Source organism: Lampris incognitus, chromosome 9 (assembly GCF_029633865.1).
Source record: "Lampris incognitus isolate fLamInc1 chromosome 9, fLamInc1.hap2, whole genome shotgun sequence".
NCBI lineage: Eukaryota > Metazoa > Chordata > Actinopteri > Lampriformes > Lampridae > Lampris > Lampris incognitus.
In genome coordinates, this window is record NC_079219.1 from 7,153,593 (window position 1) to 7,166,092 (window position 12,500).

At 46.0% G+C, this 12,500-nt stretch overlaps 2 protein-coding genes and 1 long non-coding RNA gene across 3 annotated transcripts in view; 1 reads left to right on the forward strand and 2 right to left on the reverse strand.

The window, feature by feature from the left end:
* The window catches only part of apoc4 (apolipoprotein C-IV), a 1,632-nt gene extending 623 nt beyond the window's left edge, over positions 1–1,009 (reverse strand). The window contains exons 1-3 of the mRNA XM_056286586.1: positions 963–1,009; positions 573–618; positions 359–421 (exon numbers count right to left, since the gene is read on the reverse strand). Of these exons, the coding sequence (XP_056142561.1) occupies positions 359–421; positions 573–618 (109 nt within the window). The 5' untranslated portion in view covers positions 963–1,009. The remainder of the gene's footprint in view (positions 1–358; positions 422–572; positions 619–962) is intronic.
* Positions 1,010–2,624: 1,615 nt separating this feature from the next.
* On the forward strand, positions 2,625–7,608 carry LOC130118201 (uncharacterized). The gene is made up of 3 exons (XR_008810747.1): positions 2,625–2,790; positions 2,938–3,030; positions 7,139–7,608. It is a non-coding gene; the product is annotated as an uncharacterized LOC130118201 (long non-coding RNA).
* Positions 7,609–7,752: 144 nt separating this feature from the next.
* On the reverse strand, positions 7,753–9,291 carry apoc1 (apolipoprotein C-I). Its single transcript, XM_056286587.1, has 4 exons — positions 9,211–9,291; positions 8,265–8,331; positions 8,035–8,173; positions 7,753–7,938 (listed from the first exon to the last, which is right to left on the reverse strand). Exons 2-4 carry the CDS (start codon positions 8,317–8,319, stop codon positions 7,875–7,877), a joined length of 258 nt encoding a protein of 85 aa, XP_056142562.1. The 5' UTR covers positions 8,320–8,331; positions 9,211–9,291; the 3' UTR covers positions 7,753–7,874.
* Positions 9,292–12,500: the final 3,209 nt, after the last annotated feature.

The window sequence follows — 12,500 nt, forward strand, 5'->3', positions numbered from 1 at the left end:
TCCCTCCGAACCGAATAGGCCGTGTGTGCGGGTGGGAAGCCGGCGGTGGGTATGTGTCTCGGTCGCTGCGCTAGCGCCTCCTCTGGTCGGTCGGGCGGGGGCGCCTGTTCGGGGTGAGGGGGAGGGAATAGCGTGATCTTCCCCGCCTGGTGAAACCCCTCGCCGTCAGGTGAAAAGAAGCGGCTGGCGACTCCACATGTATGGGAGGAGGCATGCGGTAGTCTGCAGCCCCTCCCCGGATCGGCAGAGGGGGGGGCGGAGCAGCAACCGGGACGGCTCGGAAGAGTTGGGGGTAATTGCCAAAGTACAATTGGGGAGAAAAAGGAGGGGGGGGGGAATAATAAAAAAGAAAACCTACCTCCCGGTTGGCCGATGGGCTGCACTGTGTGGGCAAATGCAAATATCAAGGCTAGCAGGACAGCTTGGAGAGCGGGGTGATTGGCCGGGAACATTTGGGTGGAAAAAGGGTGGGGGTGGGGGGGAGAATTAAAAAAAAAAAAGTTGCACTTTTGTGCAAGATGTCATAGTCTGTGTTTGTTTGTTTTTTTCTATACAGAAATGTGAAGACTTACCCGCCACCAGCAAAATGAGAACGCCAACAGTCAGTCTCTTCCACATCTACCGTCAGCAAAGAAAGACGAGGTAAACAGGAAGTGAAAACAAAGCTTCCCTCCGGCGCTTTACTACAGCTTATAACGGCACACTGCTTTCTTTGTATCAACAAGTCCATGCAAGGTTAGAGCTACATTCTATGATGCAAATCCTTTTTTTTATTGTTATTTGTCTGTTTACGGAGGCTGTGAGCCAGATAATAAGGCTGAGCGACCGTCGCCCCGGATGATCGATAGTTTCGCCTGAAATATTCCTCAGTAACATGACGTCATCATAGCATAAAGGTAGAGCGCATGGTCATCGGCATAACTTTAGCTTTACAAAGCAGAACGGAGGTGAACAGGATTTACCTTTCCTCTGCCTCTTGTCAACGGGAAATGAAGGAAAAGTAGGGGCGGGCGGGTGGGGGGCGAGACAAAGAAAGGGATTTCTGTTCGCCGACCGTAGCGGTGACGGGTAGCGATGGGCTCTGATTCTGATGGGCCTGCCCGTCCGCCATGGTGTCCTTACTTATTAACATCTTTATCTGTGTTGAACGCAGATCACAGAAAGGGGGGGAAGCGGTTCCAAGTTTGATGTTGTTCAACCTGGCGCTGCACCGGCCAACGTTTGGTTGATAAAAAACAAACACAACACAAGCCATGGTTTCTTTTTCCCGAGGGGGGGATCGGCGTTGAGGGGCCTCGATTATTTAGGAGACCTGCAGAATCGGCTGCCAAAACGGCTAAACGGCTATAATGTGCTGCTAAAAATGAAAACACTAATGAATAATTAGGTGCACACACACACACACACACACACACACACACACACACACACACACACACACTCTGTGGTAGTCATGTACAAAACACACACAAGCAAATATGCATGCATCCATATGTGCATGTGTGCCTATATCCGTCCATCCATCCATTATCTGAACCACCTATCCTGCTCTCAGGGTGGCGGGGATGCTGGAGCCTATCCCAGCAGTCATTGGGCGGCAGGTGGGGAGACACCCTGGACAGGCCGCGAATATTTTTTTCCTAGGATGAATCCGGAACGTTCGTGCCCTCGGGCGCTAGGATTGGCCAGATCTGCCTGTCAGTCAAGGCCGATGTGAACGCGCAACAACCCTAACCCTAACCCTAGCCACGTTTGCTAGCTAACTGTTAGCCATTAGCCACATTTGCGGCCAAGCTAACTGTGCCAACTTAACTAGCAAATATTGTTTTCCTAGGATGAATCCGGAAGGTTGACTGACAGGCAGATCTGGCCAGTCCTGGCACCCGAGGGCGGGACCTTTCCGGATTCATCCTAGGAAAAAAGTATTGGCGGACAGGCCGCCAGGCCATCACACAGAGCCGACATACAAACACATTCATACCTAGGGACAATTTAGTATGGCCAATTCACCTGACTTACATGTCTTTGGACTCTAGGAGGAAACTGGAGCACCCAGGGGGAAACCCATGCAGAAACGGGGGAGAACATGCAAACTCCACACAGAGGACGACCTCCAAGGTTGGAGTACCCCGGCACTCGAACCCCAGAACCTTCTTGCTGTGAGGCGACCGCACTAGCCACTGTGCCACCGTGCCGCCTGTGTGCCTATATGCACGTGTAAATTGGAACCTTTGGAGACGTTGGGTTTTTGGTTACTGGTTATGGTAACCAGTAACCAAAAACCCAACGTCTCCAAAGGTTCCAATTTACATGTGCATATAGGATCCAGCATCCCGTGACCCCACTTCGGATGAGCGGCCTGGATAATGGATGGATGGCTATAGGTGCATGTGCACCTGTATGTTTATGTATATATGTATGTGCGCATGTAAATTGTCAAATCTTTGCAGACATAACCAGTAACCCCAACCACGCCTCATAACCCAAATGCAAAGTTCACTTTTTTATTGAAAGATGGGATTGGGGTTGTGTGCGCTCGGGACAGGGCCTAGAATCCACGTACATAGTATATGGGTCATCGTTTCCGTGTGCAGCGGGCCATGCACTCCCACCTTGTTGTGGTTGAACTGAGGTGAAGTAAGCCGATTAAAGGGTTTCTCCCTTCCTTCCGGTTTTCGGTCTTTGCAGGTCCCAGTGGAGAAACTTCCCGGGTGTCTGGTGCCGGTGCCAAAAGTTAGCAGCGAGTCTACGGAAAACCCGGTGTCTCGGGTGAGAAAAGTCACTCTTTAGGTATGTAGAAACTAACAGCCGTCAAGTCTCTGCTCTTTTTGCTTCGGCCATGCGGTGACATCGAGTCTCGATATCGCCTGGAGATCGACACTTGGATGAATGGCTGCCCGTTGCACTTTGCTTCAGATACTACAACTCATTTGGCAGGCCCCGACGTCTATTCAGGCCGGTCAAAGTCTCTGTGTGAGGAGAGGAGATGTCGGCAACGGGGAACGAAGCAGATTGAACGTTTCCAGCGAGGTGAGTGCATTTTTTGGTGGACAGAGTCCACCTGCAGAATCAATCGAACCCCTACAGCCCACGAGTTCCCTGTTGCTACACCTCCCTGGGGACGAGGAGCGAAACGAGAAAAAGAAGAAGTCGCCTGTAACTCCTTTGGGAGCAGTCATAACCAGTTCAAAATCACCCTTGTTTTTATTTTTTGCTTCAACGTTGAGAAAATAGCAAGTGAGTAGAGACTCCGGGCCTCGTGTGGGGACTTGCTAAAGCTAACGCGGGTATGAGCCGTTCTTAATTCAGGCAGTCTGACACGGGCCCCGGACCTCTCACAACAGCGGACCGTCATATTTTGGCTGAACTATAGATTGGTGTGCATGCAGGCCAGAGAACTACATAGTGACCTCATCGATCTCGATCCAGGTCGGAGTCTGTTTTGTGCTTTTGGTGCAACCTGACTCGAGATGGTTTTTACGCCAAATCCGTAAGCTGTCTTAAAACAGGCACGGGTATCCGCTCCGGGACGCGGTATTTGTTCCGTCATTAATTGGACGAGCACAAACCCCACTGAATGGAAGGCGAACCGAGCTCGATCCCAACGGGGACATACAGAGGCAGTAAGATCATGCGTTGTGCATTCCGTAACCCCTGAGCCTTGACTTTTGACCTTTGCCAATCTGTCTTTTTGAGTCAATCACCGGGACAGGTCCCAGTCAACTGGGACAAGCCGGTGGATCATTAACTATTGATAAACAGTGACTTTAGCCCAGTTCTTATGAAATGCTTGAAAAGCAGCTGTGCTGGCACTTGTACTTTGGTACATGCTATTGGCACAAGTACCCTATCTCCTGCCGTCTGCAGACCCTGGTGGATGTGCTTTGATAAAACACTTATCTCTGACACACACAAATGACCTTAATACAGGCTTGCTGAAACACATGCAACACATGCCAACATCACATAATGTTTTAATTATCCAACGCTCGTTTGATGGTGTGGCGGTGGCGGCGGCGGCGGCGGCTGACCCAGTCCAGGCTGGCCTTGATGTACCGATGATGATGCATATTTCTTAAATCAATATTTTTGAATATTGAACATCTGAATAATGAATTATCCACATGCATAAATGCTAAAAGTGCGTATCACCATTACGGCAAGGGTTATTCATCATCATCATCATCATCATCATCAGTTCCGTAACCTATGAAGGCCGTAGGAGCACAGCCAATGCCTCAACAAGTCTCTTCCCCCGTTCATGGCGGTTGAGTTTGGTTGTGCTTCAGTAGGGGGAAAAGGGTTATTACTTCTGCGAAAAAGTAAGCGGAGCGGGAAATGTTTGGCAGAGGACAAATTCAAGTTGTTATTTTGTTTTTTTTTAACCTTTCAGCAATTTTTGCTGTTAGCCGAGTAAGTTTGCATAAATGGGCACTTTCACTCGGCGGGATGCTGAGAATGGAGAACGCAGAGGACGTAGGCAGGGTCTTCAAAATTAGGTACGCGCACTAGCATCCAGTAAATGTACCTATGGCGGAGGATCCGGATGTAAGACCAGCCAAGTTGGCAAGTTAGCATAGAAATTAAAGCGTGACGGATGTGTTTCCCTACACAATGCAAGAAGCCAGGACAAAGAAGCAAGAGGATCAGTCGCAGTCCTCCAGAGAGAGGGTGGCATGGAAGGATATACTGCAGATATGGATGTTTTTCCACCAATTCACTCACCGAGGATGAGATATTTACACTGTTCTGGGTATTTGCATCAAACCGGTGTGTTTGTTACAGCCGTGAGAGGCAGTTGTTGGGTAACAACTGACACGGTGTTCTCCAATAGTTCAACATCCAGTTTATCAATGCCTGGAGTAAATATTGATCACTATATTAAGGCACTGTGTGTGATCAGGATCTGGCCTTTATCCACAGCTCAACCAAAGTGAGTGCAAAAGTTGGGGCGTTGCGTCATTGAGGGTGCGCGCGATGGTTGTAAACGCCATGTAGGTGAAAAGTTATGTTTGCAGGCCGATAAACAAGCCGCCAGTGCTTGCCGATGCCATTTTGCCATGTTTGACGGGGGGGGGGGGGATTTTTTTTTTTTCAACGGAAAAGTCACATTTTAGGAGGAATTTGATGCCACCAACTGGACCAAACATGATGTATATCACGCAACTGCTTATTAGTTTTGGGAAATTCCGCATTAATTTTATTTAGCCTTTATTTAACCAGGAGGATCCCGCGGAGATCGCAAACCTCCTTTTCAAGGGAGACCTGGCCGAGACGGGCAGCGGCAATTAGAAAGCACAGATACAAGATCACCCAGTTGCGAAATTACACGTTTGAAAATACAAACAAAATACAAAAAATAAAATAAACTAACTAACTCTGTACGTTGCCAGTCATTCTGCAACATATTCCAGGTTAAAGGTGCAGAATGAACAAAGGCCTCTTTACCCAATTCAGTGCAGGCATGTGGAACAGAAAGCAGCACAAGGAGTAAGGGCCGGCCCTTCTCAGTGCCATGAAGTCACAGATGTAGGAAGGCAGTAGGCTGAGGGTTGCCTTATATATAAAGGTATACCAACGACTGAGCCTTCGGGTGGCCAGAGCAGGCCATCCCGCCCGAGCAAGCAGATTATAGAAAACAAGGACATGTTGTGAACTCAGCTTGAGGCACTCTCAATTTTGGATTTAAAACGGCTCGGTCTGCTAGCCGACATTTGGAGCACAAATTGGGCCTAACTCTGTACTTTTCCAGTCATTCTGCAACATATTCCAGGTTAAAGGTGCAGAATGAACAAAGGCCTTTCTACCCAATTCAGTGCGGGCATGTGGAACAGAAAGCAGCACAAGGAGTAAGGGCCGGCCCTTCTCAGTGCCATGAAGTCACAGATGTAGGAAGGCAGTAGGCCGAGGGTTGCCTTATATATAAAGGTATACCAATGACTGAGCCTTCGGGTGGCCAGAGCAGGCCATCCCGCCCGAGCATACAACTCACTGAGTTGCAATTAGTAAGAAATCTCAAGGAAGCATGGTAGGCAGTGTCTGACGCGCGGAGGCATTGAGCAGAAGCGTTCATATACAAAAGACCTCCATAATCCAGCACAGGCAAAAAGGCGGCAGCGACAAGTCACTTTCTTTTACATTTAAAGAAAAGGAAAAAAAAAGTTCCTGACCATTTTTTTCCCCTAAATGGTCAGGAACCAAGCCAAATGAATTTAAACAATATAGCACCATTTTATTTAATCTTAAAAAAAATAACTTTTAAATCATTGGGTGAATTTAATAGGCTGCTTATAACACAAACTCGAGCACTGTAAAATGGGATTTATTTGTTGTTGTTGTTGTTGTTTATTTCTGTCTCCTTTTTATTTTTGTTGTCTGTCGTCTGTGTCTTTGCACCGTTGCATATGAATATGTGTCCGATAAAGAACGGAGACAAAATACCATGTAGGCCAGCGTTTCTCAACCGGGGGTCCGCGGACCCCTAGTGGTCCGCGGTGTAATTGCAAGGGGTCCGTGAAAATAAAATATCTTTAAAAAAAAAGATCCTATGACATTTATAGAAATAGGATTATTTTACTCAAATGTGACTGAGACCTTTATCTACCTAAACTATAAAGGGTAACGGGACTTTTTTCTCTAATTACATCTGTTTCACAAGTGTAATTTGTTGTATTTCAATAAGAGATCTCGCTCCCGTTTGCATTGTTAAAAGTTACTGCATAAAAATTCTGTTGTTACATATATCTGAAAGTTACTGAATACATATTCTGTTTTGTTACATATATCTGAAAGTTACTGCATAAGAATTCTGTTTTGTTACATATATCTGAAAGTTACTGCATAAGAATTCTGTTTTGTTAACTATATCTAAGTTACAACTGAAAGCTCTTATTTTTGCCCCAAAGAGTGAATAAATGCTATAATGCAATTTAAAATGCAGTTTCTACTGTTTCTACCAAATTGCAACCCCCCTCCCCCAAGATCAGGTGGAGGGGTCCTCAGGGTAGATCAAAAATACGCAGGGGCGGTCCAGGACCCCAAAAAGGTTGAGAACCACTGCTGTAGGCCACCTTGCAAAGAGCTTTTCTTGGCCATGTTTTTGCCAATTTTTTAGCCTTCTTCTTTTGTCTTTTTTTAGCAGCCCCAGCAGCAGAAATTGTCCGGAGGGAATTTGTTACACTGTCCCCGAACAACGTCGCAAACATGGTGTCCATACGAAGACGGCCCACACATTGTGCGTTGCACAGTCAACAAGTCCTCATCATGAAACAACCTCGTGTTTTGAAAAGGCGAGTATGGGGGGGGGGGGAGTATTGTAGGAGACCGCTCGGTGGGAAGAGCCTAAAGCCGGAGCTGCTGGTCAGGCTTTAGTAATGAATTGGTCTCCCCGTAACCACCATTGCAGCCTGCAAACCAGCAGTTTCTCCTTTTTCATCCAAAGCGATGCGTCCGAGACACTTGCACCAGGCGCCGCCCTGTACGAGGACGGATTCTGGTTCACGAGACGATAATTCGTGGCAGTATAATTGTTTATTGAACCACGATGAATATCACTCAGACACAGGTTGGTTTCATTAAAAAAAAAAGTATTTTATTTCACTTCTTTGTCACAGTTCAACACATTTTTTTTGTTTTGTTTGTTTCTTCTGAAATTAAAGTTTCTATAAATGTCTCGCAAGGAGGCAAAGTAACCATGTCTGACAATCAGTGGAATAAGGCATGTCAATCGGTGAGTGTGTGTGTGTGTGTGTGGGGGGGGGGTGTCACAATGTGAGGTCAAACTAAAGGGGTCAGGATCAGGGTCCAGAATCGGATCAGGGGTCAGGGTCCGGAATCCAAGCACAGCTGTAGCAGTCGAGTGTACTGCGGCCTTACTATTTCCTTGACAGCCCATCAAAGCTCGACTTTACCTTCGCGAACTGCTCCTGAAACCAGTTCCTAAAAAGACGAAAGTTCAGATACATGATGTTATAAAGGGCCTGTGTGTGTGTGTGTATGTGTGTGTGTGTTTGTGTGTGATGTTTGCATATCCACCTGGTGTTGGTGGCAAACTCGCTGTTGTGCATGTCTTGGAAAGCGTTCTTGGTCTTCTCGGCCAGGTCCTGGGTCAGCTCCGACACTTTGGTGCCAAAGCTGGACAACTGCTCATCTATAGTCTCAGTATCCTGAGCCTCTTTTGTGGGGGGGGGGGGAGATGAGCGAAAGAGTTTAGTGGACAAGAAAGATGAATTAATGATAATGAGGTGGCTGGGCAAAGAAGTTACCTGTGAATGCTGCAAAAACCAGCATCAGCACGGCAACGGCCAAGTAGAGTTTCATGGTGATGTGGGTCTGGTGTGGGAAGGACAAGTATTTATGAAATATGCTTTTTAATCATGTTAAACGTTGCTCCGCATGCCAATCATACTCTTTTGTCCATATTGGACGCTTAACAAACTCCACGTTGATAAATAAAACATGCTGTTTTGGACATTCCAGACGTCGCTCTGCGTATCATTCATCGTTTCTCGCCCATCGCAGAATCTTCCAGAATCTAGAGACTAAAAAGGGGGGGAGGACGATACGAGAATTATGCAAAAACATCATTTCGTCCGCCTTTACAGGACGTGTCAGCACCCGCACGGGTGGACAGTTCCCCTCGCGGGGCACCGCTGCAAAATCGCCGAGAAACGTGAAACTTTTAAGACGACCCCTGCGTGCTCTTCGTGCGCAAGTTTGCACTTTCCCCCCGGTATTCTTATTCTTACACGTTCGTTACTTTTTTTTTCTCCAATTGACGCGGTTTATTCGTGAACTTATGTTACGCCGCCGCCGCCCTACTTCTTTATTTTACTGCCGTTTGCGCCGTAGGTCGGTTCTCGACTCCGCTCTTTGCCTTGGTGACGCGGTGTGCTCACGAGACGTTGAGTTGAATTCAACTGACTTTCGTTACTGTAACCGCTCAGGCTCGTGTGTATACCACTCACAGGTGTGGGTGTCACCATGATATTAGTCCCCCCCCCCCTGTAAGTCCTATACGGTAAATTAGGGCAAAACGTTCTTTTTGGCAGGCAGAGGAGGAATTCGTTGCACCGTGTTTGTCGTGAAGCCTGCCGTGCAAGTCGCGGAGAGTCTGAGTGAGGCGGATCGGAAGGCGGGTAAAAGCACAGAAAGCAACACACGTTGTCGTGACCCATGCGTGGAGATGCGTAGATTGAATGTCAAACGTACCTGGTGTTCCAGTGTCAAGAGGGGGAAAAAAAAGCGGGTTGTGTCTATAGCCGCCTCACCGCCGTCCCCATTTATAGACCCGCCCGGCGGCGTGACGTCACTGGCCCTGAACCGACCCGGCGCCCGAGCTGCCGGGGACAGAGGCACGAACTGTGGCAACCTCCCCCCCCCCTTTTTTTTAACCTGCGTCCGCTACGTTTTATCTCCTGTTGGAGATATCGCTGATCAAAAATCAATCGAGCGATATCTACAGCGTCATTCTGACTAACTAAAACTCACTTTACAAGATGTCTGACTAGTTAAAACGTACTTTGAGATATCTAGAAAGGGCTGTGTGGATGTCTTGAACTGGAATTATGACTGGTCAGAATTCAGTGGCAGATGTCCGCGATGTGAATTGGGGGGAAATCTGAACAGGAATTTTAGCCACCTGTAGTGAGAAACCCCATACACATGAATGGCAAATGTAGTTTGACGCTTACGAGTCAAAATGTAATTACAGATGTGCTGAACTGGCGTTTTGACGAGGTTGTCTGTAATTACGTCATGGCAGAGACCCAGTCTAGCTAATGCATGCTGAAAGGGCTTGCCATACCCGAACAGCTTACTGACGTTTTCCCAGACATGATTAACAGGCCTGATGTGCTAATAGCAACAGGCCTGATGTGGTGTGAGTTATAATTGCAATCGATGTAAACGACGAAGAGTCTGTAAACTCCACGTTGCCACCGAGTTACACTGTCTGGTGCGCAATTTGCACAATTTTGTCTGCAGACTTGTTTGCTCTCTGTGTGATTAAGCCAACATGGCAGTGCTGGGTTTTTTTGTGGAATCGAATGATACACACACACACACACACACACTGGTGGGCACGGTAACATTTGGACGGGAGAAAAGTGATGTGGATGGACTGCTGAGCTCAGAGTTCACTGGTACTAATAAACAGTGATAACACTTTTGCCAACATGTGGATTTGATCTTTGTTCTTTGTTGATACAAGTTATCTACGGAGTATGCATGGTTGTGTAAGCGTATCCTTAAATCACACTTTTAACACACCAGATTAAAACAAATAAAAGACCATCTCCTGATTTGTGGCGTTATCGTTATTCCCCCGTGACTCTGTCTGCATGTGGTAAAGTGATTTGAGAAATGATATCTCATAAAAGCCTTTAGTATTGTTGAAGGAGCGAGGTAACACCAGTGACAAAAAGACGGTACATGTGGTCTTTAAATCAATGCATGGAAAAGATAAAAAATCATGACGCTTTCATTTATTTGTTTTCATAAAGTCAATAAGTTATATAATAATGTGGTATAAAAAAGAAACACATTTTAAGACATCTTGCCATTCCAAAGTGGACGTTTCTGTAGAATGACCCATATATTTAAATATATTCCACTCCCCATTTGTTGAACACTTTCCAACTCCATTGATGGTTTACGGGGGGGGGGGGACGCTATATATATATATGTATATATGTGTGTGTGTGTTTGTGTGTGTGTGTGTGTGTGTGTGTGTGTAAAACTTTGTTAAAAAAACACTCAATGGTAGGGAAAGTGCTCAACAAATAAGGAGCAAAATAATCCAGTGAGTCAAGTAAATTCTTTATGAGACAGTACAAGCCTGTTTTATGCCATAAGCAATCATGGATGATATATATATACATACATACATACATACATACATACATACATACAGTTAAGGTCCAAATTATTAGCCCCCTTTGTAAAATTAAACAAACCCCTTAACTTTTCCATGGAAATGGCCATAACCAAAAGTGTTTATAGTTTAATTGCTTCCAAAAGAACAAAGAAAAAATCTCCACTAAGCTTGATTAAGATATTTTACTGATGTGCTGAATTGAAACAAGAAAAAACAAAAAGGACAGGGCCAAAATTAATAGCCCTCTGACAATTAATAGTCAATAGTGCAACTTTTCTGACTCACAACTGACAACAACCTCTTACGGTGGTTCCTAACTAGGTTGGCACATGTCTCTTGAGGGATCTTAGCCCATTCTTCCATGGCAAATTGTTCCAGCTCATCCAAATTGCGTGGTTTTCCAGCATGGACATTAACCTTGAGCTCCCGCCACAGATTCTCAATAGGATTGAGATCTGGGCTCTGAGAGGCCACTCCAGGACCTTGATTATGGTGTCCTTCAGAAAGTTTTGGACCAACTTGAATGTATGCTTCGGGTCACTGTCTTGCTGGAAGACCCAGCAGTGGACCTAAAGCTAGACTGGCAGCAGATTGTTTTTACATTACTCTTCAAAATGTCAGCATAATCTTCTTGCTTCATGATCCCATGCACCCGAACAAGGTGCCCTGTGCCTGAAGCAGCAAACCAGCCCCACAGCATTAAGTTCCCACCACCATGTTTAACTGTGGCAGCTGTGTTTTTAGGGTTGAAGACCTCTCCCTTCCTTCGCCAAACAAAAGCAACATCCATGTGCCCAAACGGCTCGTTTAGTCTCATCAGACCAAAGGACAGCCTTCCAGAACTCATGCCCATGTTTCAAATGTTCACGGGCAAACTTCAGTCTGGCTCAGATGTGCCGCTGTGTGAGCAATGGAGTTTTTCTTGGACGATGACCTCGAAGCCCACCACGATGAAGAGCCCTCACAACAGTCTTCCTTGAAACATCAAGTCCAGAAGAGGCCAGTTCAGCAACAGTCATGTTGGCAGAGATCCGGGGATTGTTGTTGACATCTCTGACGATTTTCCGCTCCAAAGTTTTTGAAATCTTGCACTTTCGACCAGGCCCAGGTTTGTTTCTAACAGAATTTGTCTCCTTGTGCTTTGCAATGATGCAACACACCGCTGTTCTAGACACTGTGAAATGCTTGGAAATGGCAGTATAGCCTCCCCCTTAAGATGAGCATCCACTATCTTCTTTCTGAGGTCCAGACTGATTTCTTTACTTTTTGGCATGATGAAATTACTTCTTACCAAGAATTTAAGAGTAGTCCCTCTCAGTCAAGTGTTCAAGTGCCACTAGCCCTGTTCACCGGAGTCCCTTAAGTAAAGCTCAGTGCTGATTGATTGCTCAGGTGTGTTTTGAAAGCAAAAAAAAATCACATGGGGGCTAATAATTTTGACCACCTCAGTTTTCACTACATTTGGTATAAAGCAAACCTGAAGATTTATTTTAAATTCCAAAATGTACCAAATAGGGGCCTTAACACTGATGAATGTTTTACTCTGTAAAGTTTTAAGAATGATGCAAACATTGGGCAGAATTTTAGGGAAATATTCCATAGTTTCTTGGGGGTTAATCATTTT